Consider the following 23586-nt stretch of genomic DNA (forward strand, 5'->3'; position numbering starts at 1 on the left):
CCCAAACCACAGAGCCTTCTACCTAGAAGACTTGGGTACAGACTCCCCCAACCCTGAGACCCAGAATCCATACAGCTAGGAAAAGAAGTTATGGCCGGGCGCGGTGGCTCAAGCCTGTAATCCCAGCACTTTGGGAGGCCGAGACGGGCGGATCACGAGGTCAGGAGATCGAGACCATCCTGGCTAACACAGTGAAACCCCGTCTCTACTAAAAACACAAAAAAACTAGCCGGGCGAGGTGGCGGGCGCCTGTAGTCCCCGCTACTCAGGAGGCTGAGGCAGGAGAATGGCGTAAACCCGGGAGGCGGAGCTTGCAGTGAGCTGAGATCCGGCCACTGCACTCCAGCCCGGGTGACAGAGCAAGACTCCGTCTCAAAAAACAAAAAACAAACAAAAAAAAAAAAAAAAAAAAAAAAAAAGAAGTTATTCGAAAAATAAGCAGACAAAAACACAGGCCCACTTCTGTTCCAACCCATCTTTCTTTTTTTTTTTTTTTGAGACGGAGTCTCGCTCTGTCGCCCAGGCTGGAGTGCAGTGGCCGGATCTCAGCTCACTGCAAGCTCCACCTCCCGGGTTCCCGTCATTCTCCTGCCTCAGCCTCCCGAGTAGCTGGGACTACAGGCGCCCGCCACCTCGCCTGGCTAGTTTTTTGTATTTTTTAGTAGAGACGGGGTTTCACCGTGTTAGCCAGGATGGTCTCGATCTCCTGACCTCGTGATCCGCCCGCCTCGGCCTCCCAAAGTGCTGGGATTACAGGCTTGAGCCACCGCGCCCGGCCACCAACCCATCTTTCAACACAACTAAGGTATTTGCCTAGTACACATTTCCGGGGCTCCCCAAGCGGAAGTGAGAAGCCCAGAATTTGTCCCTCTTGTCTGCTCCCAACCTTTAGGGAATGCAGTATGACTTGCTTCACTGCTTCTCTCACTGATACCTCTTCTGCATCCATGCCGGTCAATGGGCCTGAGAACTCACTTCAGGCATCCTCTCAAAAGAAGTTTCTGGTTCTGGCTTGGCGGCCTTTTTCAGACACTGTCTCACGTATGATACCTGCTCTTCCATTATAACGTGGCTAAACACCTTAGACTCCACATTCTGTGGTCCTGGGACATCAGACTGCAATGATGCCATGTGTGTAGCAAGGACTCAAAGTGTTAGAACTGGCCAGAACTGTTCACTTTCTCTTGGCCCACATACTAAGTAGATGTTCCCTCCTGCCGTCAAACTTCCTTATTCTCATCCTTTAACATTAAAGTCAAATCTTACCTCTTCCACACAACTTCCCAACAAGCAAAAGGAAGCCTAGGCTCAAAGGTGTCCCCTTAACAACCCAGAGCATCTTCCTTCCCTCTCCTGTAACTATGCAGTCAGGAAACACTGCCTTTTCTAGACTGAGTCACTTAAACAGAGATGTGTCTTCTTTGTGGTCAATGCACAGAGTCACACCCCAAAGCAGAAGAGACCCCAAGATCTAGAGCAGGAGTGATTTTACTAAAAGGAAAAATCCCCTTACTAAGATGGGACAATCATCAAGGATCCTCAGGTCACACGTGCTCTTGAGCTTCCAAAGTAAACCTCCTGGCAGTTTACCAGATAGGTCTTTTGATTGAGTTAAAGATAGTCAACTCAAATACCAGCATCATGTAAAATAAGCCATGTTTTTGGACTTGTTATAAAAGTATGTTGAAAGGAGGAACTCCTGGACGAAAGAAAATATGCTGGATGTCAAGAGCCTAAAAGAGGTGCTGGAAAGGAAGTATCCAGTGTGGTCCAACGGAGAGAGTGACCCAAGAATGACGGTACAGTTCCTGTTTGGTGGGCAGACAACAGTGATCCCATAGGCCTCCAAAGCCCAATAAAAATACCTCTGAAGGACATCTCTCTGCCCTGATCCCATATTCATCAAGCAAACTTCCAATTTTAATTACATTTTCCAATGACTCTGATACCAGTAAGTTGCCAGAAAACAGCAGGACAAGTATTATGATCTGTGTGGTGAGGACATGCCCTGTTATCAATTGGTAAATCTAACATTCTGGGGTGCATCACTCTCCTGGGTCTTTGAAGAGTCATGATCATAAGTGTGTTAATGTGACTTTCCAGCCTCAAAGAACTGAGACAAGACACTAGGCCATCACGATACTTCTCCAAAGAGCAGCAATGCCTGGAGCTCATGCCTGACGTTTTACTCAAAGTTCAGTGCTCTGTGGCATGCTCTATCATAAAATCCAGTTCTGGCAGGATAAGGGTAGATGATGTTGCTGCCATCCCACAGGACATTTACCATGTGAGTCTCTCTACTCTGAATCAGAGAAGCCATGGTCCCTATAAAGCCATCTGCAAAGCAACACATATGAAGTCACTGCATGTTTTCCACCCCACACATATTCCCACCAACCCCAAGACCAGGGAGACTTTATCCAGACAAAAAGAGAGGTCAGGATGGATGTCTGTTCTGAACCTGTCCTCCTCCCACCTACAGCTCAAAAGCCTCAATGCCAATCAGTCAACACTCTGCGTGACATTCTAGGCCCCCACGAATCTGGAGGCCTCCGTGTGATATCATGAAGCCCACGCTTTGCCCGCCCACTTGCTATTCCTCATGCTGTTCCTTCTTCCTGGAAGGCTCCTCCCCTTCAACTTTCACCACCAAAACCCTGCATATCTTTCTACACCAGTCTGCCAGTGACCTCCACCATGAAAGTTCCTCTAGCCCTGCACTGTCCAGGACAGCAGTTACTGGCTGCATGTGTCTATTTGAATTAAATACAAATTAAAATTTAGTTCCTCAGTCACACTGGCCACATTCCAAGTGTCCAAGAGCCACATGTGGCTGGAGGCTACTGAATTGGATGGCACAGATTTTAGAACATTGCCATCATCCCAGAAAGTTCTTTTGACAGTGCTGCCCTGGCCCCTCGCCCTTATCCTCCCCTCCTGTCCCTTTCTCCTTTACAAGATTAAATATTCCTCCTACAGGGCAGGGACTGGACCTCATTCACCTTCGTATGGAAGCAGTGTGGGCTAGAGCATCTTGCCCAAAATAGAGGATTAAAACTGTTTGCTGAAATGAATGCAATGTTGTCTCAGGAACCGCAGACAAGAATTCTAATCGTTGCTAAGAGGTCCCAGTCTAGGGCTCCCAAAAGAGGCCGAGAATCTTTGTTTTCCTATTCCCTTGCAATCCATATGGAGGTTGCAAGCAAATGACCAGGACTGGGCTGCTGGCAGTGAAGCTAAAAATAGCCATGGAGCCAACAGCATGGAGTTAGCAGGACTTGTTGCTAAGGAGACCAGTCGCAGAGAGAGCAACTAAGCAGGGGGAAGGTGTCAGATGTGCACCCGGAGAGCAGAGGGGTCCAAAGGCTCGCACCTAGCGGTGTTCTGCCTTCTGGCAGCTCCTGGTTGATGCTCTAAGTGGGGCAAATGTTCCCCCTGTCCCTCCGTAACCCATCTCCATGGAAACCACCAGGACTGGGGTGAAGTACCAGCCCCTGGAAGGGAGGCCTCTGCCTGGAGCTTGTTGTTATGGCAACATCCCCCCTTCCTGTCACTCTCTCTCTCCTGGCTTCCCTGAAGGGAGAGAGGTGGGGGTCTGGTCTTGGCTTAGCCAGCATGACCAGGAAACACCCGCTTCCTGACAAGACTAGCCTGTAAGGGGCTCTCCAGAAGCTCCTGGAAGCCCGGAGAGGCAGAGCTTCCTTTCTTTTCACAAGGGCCTTGCAGATCATCTTGCCAGGAGAACCCCAGACTCACTTTGGTTTAATTGCATCTGGATCACCCAAGGAGGGCTTTAAAAATACAGATTCTTGGGCTCCACCTGTGTAGATCAGCAGGCTCAGAGTGGGGCCCAGGAATCTACTAACACCTCCCTGAGTAACTCTAATACTAGCCAGGTGTGGAAACACGGAGAGCCCTGGCTGTCTCTGTTACAAATGAGGGCACTGAGGCCTAGAGAGTACCCAGCCCACCGGAAGGGTCAGAGTCATTCACTGGAGAGAAGTGGTCTGGAGAGAGGAGGGGTAGCAGAAGGAGATGGAGGTCAGCTCCCTCAGGGCATGCGCCCCAGGTGAGCCCCTCCTCTGGGCCTTTCCCGCCTGCTCCCTGTTCAAGCACAACCTGCTGCTGTTGGATGCTGGACTGTGATTTCAAACCAAAGCCCCTGACAAGCTGCCCCCTGTGGTGGAATGCGGAAGGTAGGGGGCTAGGAGTCTGGTTCTCAGAGTAGCCCAGGCAGATGATTTGGGCTGAAAGAGAAATCCATCCTCCTGAAGAAAAGCAAAAGGGTCACCATGGCAACTGCAGTGTACTGCCTGGTTGGGCTCTATGCCATCACCCCAAACCTGGGCCCTGAAGCAGAACCTCCTCCCTGAGTCTGGGGAGAGGAACAGCATTTGGGCAAATGCGGTCGGGCAGGGGCACCCCTCTAACCCCTGCACTGACCAGTCTAGTTTTAGAACCTGTAAGGGAACTGTGCTTTATCCTGGGAGCCTGCCTGAAGCTCACCTAAACACCGGATCGGATCGGTCGGTCCTTAGTACCTGCAATAGGTAGACTTGGGGGAAGGGAAGCAAAGAGGTGCAAGAGCTAGTAGACGCGATGGGGCTCTAGGCTTCTGTTACTCACAGCCTAACTGTGTACCCAAGACCCACCACACATGAAACCACAGCCCTCATTCAAGACAGCATGCAATTAGATGGTAAATTATGTGGTAGGGATGCTTTCTACATGTGCCGAAGGAACTCAGAGGCGGCTGGGATCAGTGAAGGCAGGAAGACTCAAGGGAAGATGAAAGAGCAGAAACTAGGAATGGGCACAACCTCCCAGGTTTTTCAGACAGGAATGGCCAGATCTAGGGGGCATCTGCAACTGCATGAGCTTCCTGGCAGATGAAGGGCAGGAATGAAAAGCACAAGCACAGCCTTAGGGTATTGTTAGGGAGGGGGAGTGGTAAGGGGCTTTTTGCACTGACACTCTAGATGAATTATTCTAAATCAAGAGAGGAAGATGCAGGATGGGGGAGCCCACCTACTGGAAAGGCAGTCCTTCCCTCTTGCTGATACCCTCACCTCCCCTTCTCCCCCCACCTCTATCCCAGAGCCCCTGGCTCCCTCATTCTCTCCCAGCCAACCCTACACTTCCCTAATGGTGTATGTTGGGAAGTCCCAGCCCAGCAGCTGCGCGCCATCAGGCTCTGAAGCTTTGGTGTCTGCCTTCCTTTTCCCTACAGCTCCGGGTCTGCCCCATAAGGGGAAGGCTTCTCCACAAACCCAGCTCTTTCTTCCTGCTCACTTCCACCCCCTATCCCGGAACTGCTGGGTCTGCACAACTCTACCAGTGACTCAGTCTGGGGCCAGGGAGCAGAGATGCCACGGCGGAGGGGGGGGGGGGGGAGGGTGGCAGTGCCCCATGACCCTGGATCTCACATGCCCCTTACCAGGAAATTCAACTGGGAGGGGATGCCAGGTCTTTCACTGAGCAGGGTGCTGAGCAGGGCGTTTTACAGCTGATGACGAGACCTTAAATAACCCCTAGCTTCTTTGGGTCTTGGTTTCCTAACTAGCCTAATGGAATCACATGTATCGGCTAAATATTACAGATAAGATCAAAGGAAGCCAGGAGGGACTCACATTTGAGAGGTGAGGGACTTCATGACAAGTTTGCTTTAGGGACGTGTCGATGCTGTCACTTTGCTTTAGAAACTGGACCCTGGAGAGAAGTGTTAAGTTTATACTAAGAGGCGTGTGGGCCAAAAGGAACCTGGTAAACCTTAACAGCCAGGCCTGTTTTCCCCACCCTTCCCCCACCCCTTCTCCAGCCTCCGGGGGTCAAAGGGAGGGGCCTAAAGGAGCCGCATTCAGATTCAGGCATGCAGACCCTCTCAAGTTTCAGGGTCCAAAGAGAAGACTCCAGAGGATCCCAGCAGACAGGCATTGCGGTAACTATTGCTGAAAACAGCGGGAACCCTGCCATCTCCATCCGAAAGGAAACATTTAAATTCCTGTACCAAGTCTTTTCCGGTCTTTTCCCCCAAACCCTGTTTGGAAACTGTTCCCTAGGTCTGCCGCCTTAGAGTCCGTACTTCTTCCTTGCTTGTTATTCAAGATTAGACTGGCAACCCAGGCCATATCAATCACCCGTGCTGGGCACATCACTAAATTCCCAACGTGATTAACCTGGCCCAGGTAGTCATGTTTAAGCAAAATGTGCAGAGAGGCCCCCACTGCCAATGTAGGTGATACAATAAATACATCTACTGATACATCTGTGTGGGACTCTCATCTGTGCCAGATTTGGTTTACTTCTAATCATCTGAAGCTTGGTGGTTTTCAAGTTGTAGTAAGTCCCAGAATCATCTGGGGGGCTGGCTAGAAAATCAGACCTACAGGTACTGCCCCAGAGCTTCTGCTCCAGGAGTGTGCCTTTTTAATGCACTGCCCAGGTGGTTCTGGTGGGATAGCACACAGTCCCACCCTTTGAGAAACACTGAAGTCTAAGAGCATCTTTGGTATATAAGCAAGTTCATTCAATTCTTGTTTATTTTATTTTTTTTGCCTCACAAAGCTGCCTTTCCAATAGCATCTAGCATCAAATATACAGGCAGCTGAGGTGTTATTCCTGTTTTTGCTCAATCCATCTGAGTTGCAAGTGAAAATAATATTTATACTGCCCACCATTCATGGACTAAAGAGGAACAGGGAAGAGCTGTGGCATCTGTAGAGTTGCTATTGAAGAATGGCAAGTCAGAAAAATGGTAACATTCACACGCACACTTGCGCGCGCACACATACACACACCATGCAGTTGGCCTGGGAGGGAGTGCAGACTGAGAGGTGAAGGATGCGGGGTGGCCACAGGAAGTTGATGGAAGTCAGAAAGGGCTCCACAGAGGACGTGGCGGCACGTGCCTGTAATCCCAGCTACTTGGGAAGCTGAGGTGGGAGGATCACTTGAGCCCAAGAGTTCCAGGTTGAAGTGAGCTACGATCAGAGCATGCCACTGCACTCCAGCCTGGGCGACAGAGCAAGACTCTGTCTCAAAAATTAACGGAGCCCCGGCGTGATGGCTCACGTCTGTAATTCCAGCACTTTGGGAGACCAAGGTGGGCAGATCACTTGAGGTCAGGAGTTCGAGACCAGCCTGGCCAACATGGTGAAAACTCATCTCTACTAAAAATACAAAAATTAGCCAGAGGTGGCCAGGTATGGTGGCTCACGCCTGTAATCCCAGCACTTTGGGAGGACGAGGTGGGTGTATCACCTGAGGTCAGGAGTTTGAGACCAGCCTTGCCAACATCTCTACTAAAATTACAAAAATTAGCTGGGCGTGGCAGCACGTGCCTGTAGTCCCAGTTACTCGGAAGGCTGAGGCAGGAGAATCACCTGAACCAGGGAGTCAGAGGTTGTAGTGAGCCGAAATTGTGCCACTGCACTCCAGCCTGGCGACAGAGTGAGACTCTGTCTCAAAAAAAAATAAACCTGTCCCCATGGACACCAATCTGCTGGCTTCTCAAAAGCAGCTTATCCAAACCCTCACTCAAAAATCCACCCCCTCCTAAGATAAAATGTCTTAATGACCTTGGGGTAGACAGATAATTCTGAGAGATAACACACACAAACTGACCAATAAAAGAAAAAAATGGGTAAGTTAGACTTTATTAAAAACTTCTGCTCATCAGAATACATAAGAAAATGAAAAGTTCACTCCATCATCCTGCCTCAAACCTGCTCTTCCTCCAGGATTCTCTAGCTCAGATAATGAATCCTGTCCCCAGCCCAGCCCCCGATACCAGGCAAATTTTTCCCTCCCCTCCAACCAGGACCAGTTCTAGCAATTCTTTCAAGTCTGCCTCTCATTTCCTCAACCCTCAGCCAAGGCCAAATGTAATGTTCTCCTACCTGGTCCTGCTTCTAAACTTCCCCTCTCTGGGGAATCTTTACCATTCTGCCAGGTTATCTTCCTAAACTACATGTCCAATTCTCTTCCACCCCTGCTCTCCACTGCACAACGAAGCTTAAATTTCTCACTATAGCAGGAAGACCCTTGAGGATGTGACCACCTTGCTTTCTAGTTCTCTCTCTTCTTACCCATCCTCCCTAAGCCCTGCACCCTATTGCCAGATCTACTATTCCCTAAACAACCCAGAAGTGCCTCCTTCTCTTTGCCCTCAGTAGTTCCTTTTCCTGAAATGCCTTCCTCCTCTTTTACACATTTATTTATTTATTTATTTATTTATTTATTTATTTATTTGAGACAGTATCTCACTCTGTCACCCAGGCTGGAGTCCAGTGGCATGACCACGGCTCACTGCAGCCTCGACCTCAGCCTCCTGAGTAGCTGGGACCACGGCACACAACACCATGCCCAGCTAATTAAATTTTTTTTTTTTTTTTTTTGTAGAGAGGGGGGTCTGGCCACGTGACCCAGGCTAGTCTTGAACTCCTGGGCTCAAGCGATCCTCCCACTTTGGTCTCCCAAAGTGCTGGGATTATACTGCACCCAGCCAGCCTCTTTGCACTTACTGAAATTCTCAAAGGATGCCTGTCTCCTCCAGGAAGCTTCTCTCATGCTCCTTTATGATTCATGTTGGGCTCTTATTACACAGGAGCACAGAGCAAGCCCCACGCTCTGCCTGCCACTGAGGCTTGTTGGGAACATTCCTGACTCCTCCACTTGACAATGTCTGCCTCTGGGACAGGGACTGTATCCAACTGGTCTCCCCCTACCCCACCACTAGCATAGTATATGTGTATTTACTAAGTACGGAATTACTAAGCAATAAGTATTAAGTACTGAGGTTCATTAACTCCTTTAACTAGTGTACTGGCCCCTTAATAAAGTGGCACAGAGGGCTCTGGCAGACCACCCCATACTTGAACATCCCACGGCCTCCCTGACAAGCAGTCTGGTTTTTAAAGCAGAGAGAACATTGGCCATTATATTTTCTGCTTTGTCAGTCCCACAGACAGTGCTATGGGAAAGTTAAAGTTGGCCTAAATATTAGAGAAACCTTGAGGTGCTCTAGACTCCAAACTTCTAGAGGATTTCTTTGACCATCTCCCTTCGGACCCCATTCCATGCCCTTCCCCCACTGTCCCTGCCAAGCAGTCCTGTTCAGGTCAATGGCGGTACACTGCCTCTCCCTGGGCACCGCCTTCCCTGAGGTCCTTAGGTAGGGCTAGGGAGTTGCTTGCATAGTCCTTCCTTCAGTATTTCTAAAACAACCCTGCCCTGGCTACAGCACAATTCATTCATTTACTACCAACCTCTCGCAGGGGAGGGTAGGGATTCTGACGTACCTTTAAATTTGCTTCCTTAGCGTCTAGAAAATGTTGGAACATAGTAGACACCCAGACACACAAGGTGGTATCTTAAAGACTGAGCACACAGTATCCGCTCAGTAAAGGCTGGACAACCCTTTGGGTTTTTTGTTTTGTTTTGAGACAGGGTCTTGCTCTGTCGCCCAGGCTGGAGTGCAGTGGCGCAATCTTGACTCACTGCAACCTTCACCACTCTGGCTCAAACGATTCTTGTGCCTCAGCCTTCCAAGTAGCTGGGATTACAGGCATGTGCCACTACGCCCAGCTAATTTTTGTATTTTCAGTAGAGACGGGGTTTCACCATGTTAGCCAGGCTGGTCTCGAATTCCTGGCCTCAAGTGATCCGCCCGCCTTGGCCTCCCAAAGTGTTGGGATTACAGGCGTGAGCCACTGCGCTGGATCAAAGGTTTTTTTAAAAAATAGTTTTTTGTTTTTTGTTTTTTTTTGATACGGAGCCTGACTCTGTCGCCCAGGCTGGAGTGCAGTAGCGCGATCTCGGCTCACTGCAAGCTCCGCCTCCCAGGTTCACGCCATTCTCCTGGCTCAGCCTCCCACGTAGCTGGGACTAGAGTAGCTGGGACTACAGGCGCCTGCCACCACGCCTGGCTAATTTTCTGTATTTTTAGCAGAGACAGGGTTTCACTGTGTTAGCCAGGATGGTCTCGATCTCCTGACCTCGTGATCTGCCCGCCTTGGCCTCCCAAAGTGCTGGGATTACAGGCGTGAGCCACCACGCCCAGCTAAAAAGAGTTTTTATAAGGATGCTTCATGTATGTGCCTTTAGAAGAGACATGTATGCGAGGTCTGAGAATTCACTCAAATATTTAATTTAGAATTTATATACAAGGTAATCTAGGTAACAAAGAGAGTGCAGATGCAGATCATGATTCTAGTCTCACCCCCCAACCTGCCATGATGGAATTTTACAATCTCTGGGGTCATCTCATTTATTTCTGTCACATTATAAACCAGGAAACTAAAATGCCGAAAGCAGAAAGACCTCCTCACATCCATAGCTAAGGAGGGGCAGAAGCTGAGACGAGAAATCAGGCCTCCCAAATCTCATTCCAACATTTTCTTAATCCAGTTTCACAACATCATCCATATGGTCATGTAAAAACAGCAATTCAAGGGCAAGGGTTCAGGACCACATGAGTAGAGCTGGGAGGGGTGGTCGGGGAGGCTGAAAGGGACCCGAGCCTCCTGGCAAAGAGGCATGGGGAACAGCCCCAACAACTGCAGGCCAGGGGCGGGAAGAGCATGCGGCAGGCTGGAAAGCCAGGCCAACTCTCTCTCTCTCTTCTAAGTGCATTCTTCAATTTCATGACAATTTCCAAGCCAGGAAACCAGGAAAACTGGGAGTGTAGATGAGTCATTTGGGTACACAATAGAAGCAAGGTGAGATTTGGAGTCTAGTCTGGTCCACTGGGCCACTCCATTAGGATACCCATGTGGCCGCAACCTACTTACCTAGATACATCTTAGTTTTCTAATAGCAAAATAGAGGTTAAAAAAATACTTCTGGCCGGGCACGGTGGCTCATGCCTGTAATCCCAGCACTTTGGGGGCTGAGGCAGGCGGATCATGAGGTCAGGAGTTTGAGACCAGACTGGCCAACATGGTGAAACCCCATCTCTACTAAAAATACAAAAAATTAGCTGGGTGTGGTGGCAGGAGCCTGTAATCCTAGCTACGCAGGAGGCTGAGGCAGGAGAATCACTTGAACCCAGGAGGCAGCAGTTGCAGTGAGCCAAGATCGCTCCACTGCACTCCAGCCTGGGTAACAGAGTGAGACTCCATCTCAAATAAAAACAAAGACAAAAAAAAGAAAGGTTTCTTATATATTAAATACAGGTAACATGTTTTAGGATTGTGGTAAAAGCTCATGCTCCTGGCATAGTGCCTGATGTAAAGTAGGTGCTCAGTAAAGTTCAACACCCTTTCCCTGGTTCAGGCTTTGCTGTGGCCAGGAGCTGGCCCTGGGCCAGCTACTAGTCAGGCGCCTACCCCACCCTGCCTCTTTTTTTCTCACCACTAAAAAGTAGGGGTTGTTCTAAAAGCTGTTCTCTCTATGCCCCAGAAGTGAAGAATCCGGTGCGCAACCAACCCATCTACTTACAGGGCAATGGGGAGTCCCTTTGTGGCAACGTTCGTAGCCTATGGTAAAGGCCAGCCCTCGAAGTCACTACTGGTTACAGGCTGTCATGGGAGCCTCTAGAACTTGTTCAGCCTTTGGGTAAAGTATACTTGCTGTGCCTACTCCAAACATCATCCTCTCCTTCAAGGGGGGTGTTATTTTTGAGGCCACCCTGCAAAAGGTCAGGTATGGCAAATAAGTGAGGAATGTCTTCCAGTCCAAATACCCTAAAGCTGTTACCCATACAGTTGGCTAATAATTTGGTTGGAGCCTTTACTGGTCTACTTTGCAGTGCCATTTCTCCTGAACTAGACTAAAGCCCAGGAGATCACACCTTATTCATCTCCTCCTTCCCACAGCCCCTAGCACAAGGCCCCTGTACTTAGTAGGTGCGGAGTGACTGCTTATTAAATGGAATATGGCACAGCAGGGGGGACCTTCTGGACATTCATGGCCTGCTCTCCCCAGGGTGGACAGGAAGCACAGTCTGTTGAGACTGCAGGGTTGTAAAGTCAGAGGAGGCAACATTTGCTAAGCTCAAAGCAGCAGCAGCACAAATGGCCAATAAACATAGGAAAAGATGTTCAACCTCACTTATTATCTGGGAAATGCCAATTAAAAGCATAACAAGATACTATTTTCCCACCCATTTGACTAGCAAAATACTGATGTTGGCAAAGGTCTTCTCATACCCTGCTCACAGAAGCATAAATCGGCAGTGCCCTTTTTAGAGGGCAGTTTGGCAGATTTCATAAAATGTTAAATGCACATTCCCTTCAACTAGGCCTTTTTCTTTCTAGGTATCTAGCTTAGAGAAACAGATGCACAAAGATGTATGACCAAGGATGTTCACAGCTGCAATGCTAAATAGTAAAATATCATAAACAACATAAATGCCCACCAGTATCAGAATGGCTAAATAAAACCATGGGAATCCATATGGTGGAATATAATAGTAATTACGGGGCTAGATTGCACAGACTTACTGGAAGTCAAAAACCAAGCTGTAAAACGAAACTACAGTGTGGTTCCATTTGTGTAAAAAGAAAAAAAGGACCCCTGAAGCAAAATTATGTATTTACATGCATACACACAGATAGAAAAAAAAATGACATACACCAAACTGATAGCATCAAGTACGTCTGGTGAAGGAATTAATTTTTCAGGCCAGGTGTGGTAGCTCATGCCTATAATCCCAGTACTTTGAGAGGCTGAGGCAGAAGGACTGCTTGAGCCCAGGAGTTCAAGACCAGCCTGGTCAACATAAGGGTACCCCCATCTCTACAAAAAATTTAAAAATTAGCCGAGTGTGGTGGCACATGCCTGTTTACTAAGGAGGCTTAGGTGGGAGGATCACCTGAGCCCAAGAGGTTGAGGTTGCAGTGAGCCACGATCATGCCATTGCACTCCAACCTGGCCAATGGAGCAAGACCTCGTCTCAAAATAAAATTTTGGGGTGGCAAGTTTGGGTGGACTTTTTCACATATTTGTGTAATACTTATGTAATTTAAAATACTTTCTAAAAAATTACCAAGTTCCTATTATATGCTAGCTCTGTGCCAGGAACTTTAAATGTTGTGTGTTACCTTATTAATCCACACAACTCCGAGATGAGAATTGTTCACTGATTCAGCACACTTTCACCCTGCACCTCCCACATGCCAGCCCTGGGGGCAGAGGGTGCCCAGAATGCCTGTATTTAACAAATTTAAATGCAGAAATGGGTAGAGGCAGAAAACAAGCTGGTGAGTGCTGCTGCCATGGGGATGCAGAGTACAGCCAATCTATCCACACAGGAGGAACCTCAGCTGGGGTACAGGGTAAGTAATGCCTAAGGTCCCACACCCAGTAAGTGGGACCTCACTCAAGGCAATATTTGTGTTTTTTTGTTTTTTTGTTTTTTTTTTTGAGATGGAGTCTCGCTCTGTCCCCCAGGCTGGAGTGCAGTGGCGCGATCTCCGGCTCACTGCAGCTCCGCCTTCTGGGTTCACGCCATTCTCCTGCCTCAGCCTCCTGAGTAGCTGGGACTACAGGCGCCCGCCACCGCGCCCGGCTAATTTTTTGTATTTTTAGTAGAGACGGGGTTTCACCGTGGTCTCGATCTCCTGACCTTGTGATCCGCCCGCCTCCGCCTCCCAAAATGCTGGGATTACAGGCGTGAGCCACCGCGCCCAGCTTCAAGGCAGTATTTGAACTTGCCTCCAAAGGCCGCAGTAAACAGCAGCCGACCCTTAAGGTCCATGAAGGCTCTGCTATCTGCTGGGCAGCCCTGGGCGGAGGGAGTGGGTTGTATCTGAGTGCTGCGAGGGAAGGGAGGAGAGACTATGATATTCCAGACACAGATGTTTCATTATCACTATTCAATATTTATTAAGCATCTAATAAGTATAAGGATGCATGAGTCGAGGGTCCCTACCTTCAGGTTGGAAGCAGGAAAGAGACCAGATCCTAGTGCTCTAGGTACAGTAGGACATGGTACCTGCTGCCTAGAAAGAATTTAGAATCTGGCTGGGGTGAAGAGATTAATGAGCGAGTCATGCCATCGATGTGCTGTAACTGAGTCCTAAAACCACCAGCAGTGACACAAACTGGAGTGAGTGGCATCCCAGGCGAGATGACCGCCCAGCTACTGACCCTGGGTCTCTGCGCTCATCTGCCTCACAGAGCTACAGGGAGGGCTAATGAAGCAAGAGGCCCTTCCTAAACCCTCAAGCCCTCCATCAGAGTGCCTTTTGCTCTGAGAATTAGAAGGAAGAGGAACTAAGGGATTGTGTTCCTTTGGGAGGAGGAACTGCCCCATCCCTGCCCTCCCCACAGCCCTGGCCAGCTCTGCCAGGCCAAAGAAGGTTCTCCTCAGCTCAGAAGCCTGGTGAGAACGACAGGAACACAGGATGGAGGAGATTCTGGCCCCACTTTACCCATGGAGCCTGTCCATACCAGTCCCATGCCATCCTCCAGGTATACCTGTCAGCACCCCTGGAAAAACCACCTCGAAATCAAGGGTGTGAGTCCTTGCCATGGTGGAAATCCAAGATCTCATGCTCCCAGAGAAGTGATCCCACATTCACCCACCTCCTAACTGCTTAGCCGACTGGTAGGTATTCACTGGGCCTGTTCTCCCTGCCCATTGTATTAGGCCAGACAGGGGAAGACATGATTAACACATAAGAAATAGTGAAAAACACCCTGATGAAATATGATTCAGTGCTAAGTAATATTAACAGTAAGGACAGTCTGAGTGCAGTGGCTCATGCCTGTAATTCCAGCACTTTGGGAGGCCAAAGCAGGCAGATCACTTGGGGTCAGGAGTTCGAGGCCAGCCAGGCCAACACAACAAAACCCCATCTCTACTTAAAATACAAAAATTAGCTGGGTGTGGTGGTGCGTGCCTGTAATTCCAGCTACTGGGAAGGCTGAGGCAAGGCACGACAATCGCTTGAACCCGGGAGGTGGAGGTTGCAGTGAGCCGAGAGATTGTGCCACTGCACCCCAGCCTGGGAGACAGAGTGAAACTGTATCTCAAAAATACAAACAAACAAAAACCCAGTAAGGGTTACAGGGATTCAGGGAAGGGAAGAGGTCATTGTGGACTGGAGAAATCTTGGAAACCTTCCTGGAGGAGGCAGCAGCTCTTGGCCTCAACCCTGAAGAATGGACTGGGGAAAGCACAGCAGGAACAATGACAGGAAGGAAGGAGCATGGCAAGGTCCCCTCCTACAGGACACCCTCCTATTAGAGGACTGTAGTGAAAGTGGGGTGGGTTGATTGTGGAGGTCGCAGGGTTGAAGACTTGAGAAATAGCCAGAGGGCATCTGACATGATGGGGGAGACAATGGGGAGCCACTGGAGGTTCTACGGCAGGGTGTGATCATGATGAAAGCAGAGCTTAGTCCTTACAGGACTAGTACGCAGGTGAAGGAAGAGCAACAGGAGATGGAACAGACACAAGACAACAACTTCCTTCCCAGCTCCAGCAGGAGTTCTCACTTCAGCCTCAGGGACTGCGGAAATGTCTCATATTCCCCATTCACTTATTTTCCAGTTCTTTCATTTTGTGGCATTCTGAGTCGTCTTAAATCTTGGGGGAGGGAAAGCCTGGAGTGGGTAATCTGGGGTGGGCTCACTTAGTAACTGGTCTGACAAGGGTGGGCAAGGAGAAGCAAGTTTAGCTGGGGGGTGCATTCTGAGGGAAGAACCCCCCAGGTGAGGCACACAGCCTAGGGGAAGGGCTGGTGCAGCCTCGGGTCTGGTGGCAGCTCCCCAGCAGAGCACGGGAGCCCTTCTGACCCCGCCCCACCTTCCAGCCGCATGTCCTAGCTGCTCTCTGCCCACACCCGCTGTGCACCACCACAACAAACTCCCGTTCCTGAAAAGCCCATGTGTCTTGTGCCTCGGGAGGTATATGCTTGCTATATTCCTCCCTCTGACATGCCTTCCTCACCCCTCCCCTAAATTCCAGTTCAACCGTCAAAAGCCAGAAGCCACCTCCTGCTGATGCATAGATGACCCCAGGCAGCGTTCGTTGTCTATGCCCAGTTCAGGGCAGCTTTTTCTGCAGGTGCTATGAGCCCTCATCCTATCATGGGAAAAGTAGGAATCCTCTATGCCTTCGGTAGCCCCAGTATCTTACGTGTCGCTCAGCTGTGGAGGCTTCTGGAAATCGGCTCAGTAAAGGTGCCCTGAATGAAGGGTTGCAGGCGTTGCATCCTGAGATTAGGAAGTGCTGGCTGGCCTTTCAAGTGATATTGCCTGGGGAACAGCTGGAGCTGGGTCCTGAAGGCTGGGTGGTTTGTCAGGAGGGGAGGTGCCTTTTTTGGGAGGAGGGGGGTAGTTGGATCTAGGAGGGTGGGTAAGTGGTTAGTGGATCAACACTGGCAGAGGGTGGGGGGTGGAGATCTAGGGATGCAGTTAACAGAGGTTGCCACTTGAGATCAGCTGAAGGAGGTGGGGAGGAACCTGTAGGGGCCTTGGGAAGGCCCAGGGAGGCAGTTTCAGAAGGGCTCAAATGTCAGAGAGCAAAATGGGACTGAGAAAAGAGAAGAAATGTCTGTGCTGTTATTACACCACTTAGAAAACATCACAAAAAATTAGCCAGGCATGGTGGTGCATGCCTGTAATCCCAGCTACTGGGGAGGCTGAGGCAGGAGAATCACTTGAGCCTGGGAGACGGAGGTTGCGGTGAGCCGAGATCGTGCCATTGCACTCCAGCTTGGGCAACAAGAGCGAAACTCTGTCTCAAAAACAAAAAACAAAAAACAAAAAAAAAAACAGGCCTAATAGGCCGGATGCAGTGGCTCACGCCTGTAATCCCAGCACTTTGGGAGGCCAAGGCGGGCAGATCACCTGAGGTCAGGAGTTTGCACCTGACCAACATGGTGAAACCCCCATCTCTGCTAAAAATACAAAAAGCCGGGTGTGTTGGCAGGTGCCTGTAATCCCAGCTACTCGGGAGGCTGAGGCAGGAGAATCGCTTGAACCCAGGAGGGAGAGGCTGCAGTGAGCCGAGATCTAGCCATTGCATTCCAGCCTGGGCAACAAGAGCGAAACTCCATCTCGAAAACAAACAAACGAACAAAGAAAACAGGCCTGATAGCAACAGCTACTACTCTTGAGTCTGAGGGGCACTTGGGAATCTTGAAAGCTACCTGTGTTTTCCCAACCTTCTTGATACCTGCATCTAGCCCTTCCCTAACCCCAGGCATAGCCCAGGAGAAGACTGTGTGACAGTCAGGGGCTGGGCCCCACATCAGAACAGGAAACCTAAATTCGAATTCCATTCTAGTCCTGTTCACAATTCTTCATGGTGAGCTTGTGGCCAGTTATAAAACTCGGTCACCCCAAGTCACCTAGTCTGAAAATGAGATCAGTAGTTCTAAAACTTGTACTAGAACTCGTGGAATTCTTTAATTATAGCATATGAATAAGGAATAATGTTATATTAGCAGAAAATATATTTTGTTTGGAGATCTCCACATCGCAAGTCACATGTACTAAAGTCTTTTAAATTAAATCAACATTCTGGTTTTTCTGGTAATGCCTACTGTTACCTTCATTGGTTGGGAGTGGGGATGCAAATGCCAAGGATTGAAGACTTACTAGAAAATCTTTTGAGAATTGCTGGAGCCAGGTGATGGCAATGGGAGGTCGTTACACTACTCTCTGCTTCTGCATATGTTCGAAGATCTTCATGAGTTTTACAAAGTCCGTTTTGTTTATTGAGACGGAGTCTCGTTCTGTCACCCAGGTTGGAGTGCAGTGGCACAATCTCGGCTCATTGCAACCTCCGCCTCCTGAGTTCCAGTGATTCTCCTGCTTCAGCTTCCCAAGTAGCTGGGATTACAGGTGCCCACCACTACGCCCAGCAAATTTTTGTATTTGTAGTAGAGACAGGGTTTCAACATATTGGCCAGGCTGGTCTCAAACTCCTGACCTCAGGTGATCCACCCGTCTCGGCCTCCCGAAGTGTAGGGGTTACAGGTGTGAGCCACTGCGCCCAGCCCAAAAAAGTCTTTTTAAATTTTAGTAGAGACCTAAAATTGAGAAAATGTATCTATGATCTAATTTTTTCTGGGAGTTCACTGTAACTGAGGGCAGGCCTCCATACTGCTTCTTCAAGGGAGCATAGTTTGAGAATCGCGGAATTTCTGAAAGTTCTTCCAGGTCCTAAAAGTCATAATGTCTAAGCTTCTTGCCCCAGGGCTAAATGAGAACAGAAACACTTCGCTCAAAGAACCAGGAGCTAAAAAGCAAAGCCCCTGTTTCCGGGTTGCATGGAACCCAGGAGTGCGGCGACTGACTGAGAGAGAACAGCTCCATTCCTGAATTTCCACCCCAAACACAACATTCCACGCACAGGGGTAAGTGCCTCTCCTCCCAGACCTCAGACAGGCTACCCTTTCTCCGGGCTCTTCCGGGAAAGTAGTTTCTGCCTTCCTGGATCCCAGAGGAAATGAACAATCAAACAGCCAGAACCCCCACCCTGTTCTGCACTTTTTCCTTTTTTTTTTTTTTTTAGAGATGGAGTCTCGCTCTGTCGCCCGGGCTGGAGTGCAGTGGCGCGATCTCGCCTCACTGCAACCTCCACCTGCTGGGTTCAAGCAATTCCCCTGCCTCAGACTCTGGAGTAGCTGGCACTACAGGCACACACCACCACACCTGGCTAGTTTTTTGTACTTCTTGTATTTTTTTTTTTTTTTTAAGACAGAGTTTCACTCTTGTCATCCAGGCTAGAGTGCGTGGTGTGATCTCCACTCACTGCAATCTCTGCCTCCCAGGTTCAAGTGATTCTCCTGCCTCAGCCTCCCGAGTAGCTGGGATTACAGGTGCCTGCCACCATACCTGGCTAATTTTTTGTATTTTTAGTAGAGATGGGGTTCTGCTATGTTGGCCAGGCTGGTCTTAAACTCCTGATCTTAGGTGATCCACCTGCCTCAGCCTCCCAAAGTGTGGGATTACAGGCGTGAGCCACCACGCCTGGCTAATTTTTTGTATTTTTGGTAGAGATGGGGTTTCACCAAGCTAGCCAGGCTGGTCTCGAACTCCTGACCTCCTTTCAGCTTCCCAAAGTGCTGAGATTACAGGCGTGAGCCACCGTGCCTGGCCTCTGTTCTACACTTTCTCTAGAGAAAGCTCTCACACAAAGGCAAACAGATGAACAGGGCCGCCTTCCCCTGGAGGCCTGGGGTAAAGACTAAATGAGAGCTGAGTTCACGTGAAGTGCCCCACGTGGTGGCAGTTTCCTCTCTTTTCCTGTGCAGCTAGGTCACCACCCACTTCTCTTTGTACCACGTTCTCTACTAATCAAACATACAAGACAGCTCAAAAATTGTGCGTGGCGAGTTGATTTTCCTCCTCAGTCTTTCAGCCTCCATTTTCTCACCTCTCTGCATGGCTGAAGCCCTCCATGGGCTGTTCCCACCTCCCCGACCCCTACAGAAGCTTCTCTGAAAAGTCACCAGCTCCTTCCAGGTTGTCCAATGCCATGGGCATGTCTCAATGAACTCAGCTTTCCCTAGGGCTGGGCAGCCACCCTCCGGGAAAACCCCTTGCTTCCCCAGATATCGCTCTGTCCCGCCTTCTCCCTCGGTCCCCGCTGCCTGCCACTCCTCCTCTCCATGTGGCCCACAAATGTCGGGGTTTTCATGGACACGATTCTGAGACTTTGTCTCTCCTCCCTCTCCCCTTGCTGAGCCCTTAAGTTCCCATGGATTTAAATGCCAGGGTTCTGCTCTCAACTCCCACCTCTGTCACCCGTACTTCCCTACGGCCCAGACTCCAGGCACCTGGCGTCCCACACGAAGCCCTCGATTCCCACCTATCCCAAACCTCATCCTTCCCTGGGTCTTCCCATCTGAGCAAATAGCACAACCATCACCAGGTGTTCAGGCCAGACCCCTGGGAGTCCTCCTTGAGTCCACCAGTTCCCTTTCCCTCCGGTCAAGCCCTAACGATTCTAGCTCCAAAATACACCCCAAAGCTCTCCTCTGTCTCCATTGCCGCCTCTCAAATCCACATCAAATCCTTCCTGTACACAGAAACCTTCTATGGCTGCTCAGTATTGTCAGAAGTAAGCCAGCTTTTGGGCAGACCCCTGCAGAGCCCTGATGTGTGGAGCCCCGTCTGCCTCTCCGGCTGCATCTGGCCCTTTCTCCTTTGCCATTTCACCCTGGCACACAGTTTGCCAAACAAGTCAAGCCAATGCCTTGCTGGTGCTGTTTCCTCTGCCTGGAACACTCTCCCCCACCCCACCCCCCACAGAGCCGGCTCTTCAGTTCCTTCAGATCTTAACTGAAATGCCACCTCCTCCAAGAAGCCTTTCTTGACCACCCCAACTACAGCAGGCCTCTGCTATCTTCTATTTCAGCCCCTTGTTTCTTTATGTTCTGCCTGTCTCCCCCATCAGAATGTCAACTCCATGAGGGCAGGAACCATATATGCCCAGGGCCTAGTTCACAGCCAAGTATACAGTAAGTGTCCAGTAGGCATCTGCTGAAGGAGCAGATGAACCAGTCATCACTGCCTAGAGATTAAGTGGTTCCCAGTAAGTTCTAAGGGTTAGCCTGAAGGGGAAACTGAGGCCCATCACTTCTGGTTTTCCAGTTCTGCAGGAGAGGCTGGGGCCCAGGCCAGAAGGCGCCTCACCTCCCTTTTCCAGCGTGCCAGCCACTCGTCCCGCTTGCGCTTGCTGATGTAGTAGGGGTCCCCCGCCTGGAAGGTGTGCCTCGGCATGGGCCGCTGACGGAGGCTGGACTCCCAGCCCAGGCCACCCCGCAGCCGGCCCCGGGAGCCCTAGGACAGAGAGACAGATATTAGGGCATTAGGGTGGGAACGGACAGACCCACCGAGGAGGCACTCACCTCAAACACAATGTGGACACTGGCTCCTGGCCAGAGAGGGCACCCCGGGAGTGCTGGGCAGACCCTGTGTGGGCTTGAGGAGCGAGGGACATGTGTGGTGGGGGTGGGGGGCACATGGACACAGCCACAGGCCACGAAGGGAGGTGCCTGGCCTCTGGAGGGGGATGAGCCGGCTGCCTTGTTGGGGGACTTCCAACCTCCACACCCACTTCCTCTCCTTCCCACAGAGGGATGTGTAAAGGAGGAGGAGGGGCCCACCCTCCACCCCCTCACACACCCTCGCCACCCGTGTCCTTCTTCTAGAATCAGGATCCAGAGAGCCCCTGGGGGTGGAACACTTGCCTCCATTTTCATGGATTCGATGTTGGGCTCCTTCTGTTCTTTGCCTGTGGAGAGGGAAGAACAAAGGGACCAGTTCGTTGGTCGGCAGAATTACTGGAGTGGCTCATAGGCCCCACCTTGTGCCTGGGGTCCCTGCCACAGGGGATGGGGGTCCTCTGGCCGTTTAGCTGTTCATGAGTTAAATATGATGGCCCACCACATGCCAGGCACAGTGCTGACCCTGAGGACCCAGCAGGGCCTAGGGCAGAGAAAGAACTCGGGCAGGGACAGGCCTTGAGGCCCAGGCAAGAGGGAGCATGAGGAAAGTCAGAGCTGGGTTTCTGGCCTGTTGACTCTGTCTCAGGTACACAGAAGGGGACTGAAAATACCCCTGTTCTGCTGCTCCCAGTCAAGAGACCTCCTTCCCCAGAGGAGGAGCAGGAAGGCAGAGGGGGTGTGGAAAGTGGAGGGGGTGCAGGAAGGCCTGGGCCAGAGGGCCAGCCTGAGCGGCCTCCCTGGCCCTGCAAGGGAGTGTTTGCAAAGAGGCCTTCTGGGCATAAGGGCATGTACTGGGGGGCGGTGGGTACCGGGCCAACTGGAACAAGACCCCGGTGAAGCAACTTCCTCTCTACGAGACTCAGTTTCCTCATCTGGAAAATAAGGATGCTGGATGCGATTTCCAAGGTCCGCCTGCAGGTCCAAATATTATGATTCTATTACTAATCTCATTCTCTGTCCCTCCACTCCCTACCCCATGCTCAGGCCCCGGAGCTCAGCCTTTAATCTACAAGACTTGAGTTTGGATTCCAGTATGACCTCTGTAACCTCTCCTGGCCTGTTTTCCCACTGAATCAGGATAGATAAATGTTCTAAAATCATTAGGTTATGATGAGCATTAAGTGCCAAACATGGGACCTGGCATACTGTAGGTGTTCAATACATGTTAGTGTGGTATTGTGGCCCTGATTCCAGGTCCTGGCAGGGAAGTCTCAACTTCCCTGTTGAGACCCTGCCCTCTCTCGGTGCTTCTCCAGGCCCCCAGCATAAGGGGAGCTGCGTTCCTCCCAAGCATCCCCCTGTACTCCCCACCAGGTCCTCACCACCCTTTCCAGGCACCCCTTCCAGGCTCAGCGCCCTGCAGGCTGCGGGGCTGACTGATTCTGCCTCCCCTAGCTTCTTGCTGGAGGTGGGGAAGTGAGCCCTCCTTCCACCTGGGCCCCTGAGCGTCTTTGTCGGGAGCCGAGAGCGTATCGGGCCTGGACCCACTGCAGGAAGGTCACTAAGGCTGGCTCATGGTAGCTTGGGGTGGGGGGAGACAAAGAGCTTGAAACGGAAAAAACAGCCCCGACTTCATCTCCTGGCTGTGAAGCGGAAGCCAGACACAGTGTTCACGCCGCGGGTCCTCAGCCCGGGAGGCCACTCCCTTCCCTCGTGACAGGGGGGTCCTGGGCTGGGTTTGGGCTGCCCCCGGGCGCCCAAGACAGCGCTGTCCTCAGTGGTTCTGTCCCGGGTGACAGCGACTCCCGCTAGCTAGGCCCGGGAGCCTCGGGGGAGGGAGGCAGGAGCGCCGCCGTGGGTGCGGGCCTGGCGCCGGGCTCATCCCGCGGGGGCCTCGTGGGCGGGGACGGGGCGTCTGTCGCGGGCACCTGTGCGCGTGGGCGGGCGCGCACTCGCCAGCGCTTTGTTCGTGACCGGCCTTTTAAGGGCTATCTCAACTGTCTTGTCTGGCTCAGCCTCCCTGTTTCCTTTCCGTCCTCTCTCCCACCACAGCCAGCTCCCCACCTTTCTCGCAGGGCCCCCTCCAGTCTGTCCCGGGCCTCCCGGCTCCCAGGCCAGGGCTTCCCCCTCCTCCCAGACCTGGTCGCTCTGCCCGGCGAGGCTCCGGGCTCCCAGCAGGGGGCGCCTGCCCGCGATCAGGTGGCGGCCAGGGAGGGGGCGGCCTGGAGGTCCAGGCTGACACTGACCCGGCGGGGCTCCGGGGCTCGCGGTGGCGCTGGGAACCGCTGTGTCAGCCCTGCGGCTGGGGCGGGGAGTGGAGGACCCCCGGACTGGCTCTGGGACCTGGACATGGGGCTCCCGACTGCATTCTCTCCCCAGCCTGCTTTAGAACCTCTAAGGTTTCCTACCTGGGACCCACCATGGCATTTAATTATTTTACGGATATTTATTCATTAGAATATTAGAAAATCAGGGTTGAAAGGCTTTCCCGAGTACTTGTTCAGCACTTAAATTTTGCAGAAAGCTGAGACCTGGGGGGTGGAGTGACTTAAGGCCAGAGCTGAGATGAGCTTTCAGGGGTCCGGATGCCCCGGCCAGCTCCCTCTCTGCTGCACCACTACTGTTATTTCTCGATGTGACCCCTTCCTAATTTCCCAGCCCCCAGGCTCCCCAAAACAGAACGATTTTTCCTTATGCAGTTTCCAATTGGCTTCTTTCTGGAATTTTCTCCCTG

The 23586-nt window shown here is 51.1% G+C and overlaps 1 protein-coding gene across 6 annotated transcripts in view; it reads right to left on the reverse strand.

The window, feature by feature from the left end:
• DNMT3A (DNA methyltransferase 3 alpha) overlaps positions 1-23586 on the reverse strand; it is a 114670-nt gene that overhangs the window by 26454 nt on the left and 64630 nt on the right. For 5 of the 6 annotated variants that reach the window (XR_005243268.2, XM_007971259.3, XM_038006650.2 and 2 more), the window contains 2 exons: positions 21156-21199; positions 20599-20745 (listed from right to left, as the gene is read on the reverse strand). Coding sequence is in view for 4 of the 6 variants with exons in the window: in XM_007971259.3 (XP_007969450.1) it covers positions 20599-20745; positions 21156-21199 (191 nt within the window). In the remaining 2 variants the exon portion in view is untranslated. Of the gene's footprint in view, positions 1-20598; positions 20746-21155; positions 21200-21721; positions 21825-23586 lie in introns of all 6 variants that reach the window. The other variant, XM_038006651.2, reaches the window with a different exon arrangement.

The sequence above is a fragment of the Chlorocebus sabaeus genome, chromosome 14 (assembly GCF_047675955.1).
Source record: "Chlorocebus sabaeus isolate Y175 chromosome 14, mChlSab1.0.hap1, whole genome shotgun sequence".
In the NCBI taxonomy this organism is placed as follows: Eukaryota; Metazoa; Chordata; class Mammalia; order Primates; family Cercopithecidae; genus Chlorocebus; species Chlorocebus sabaeus.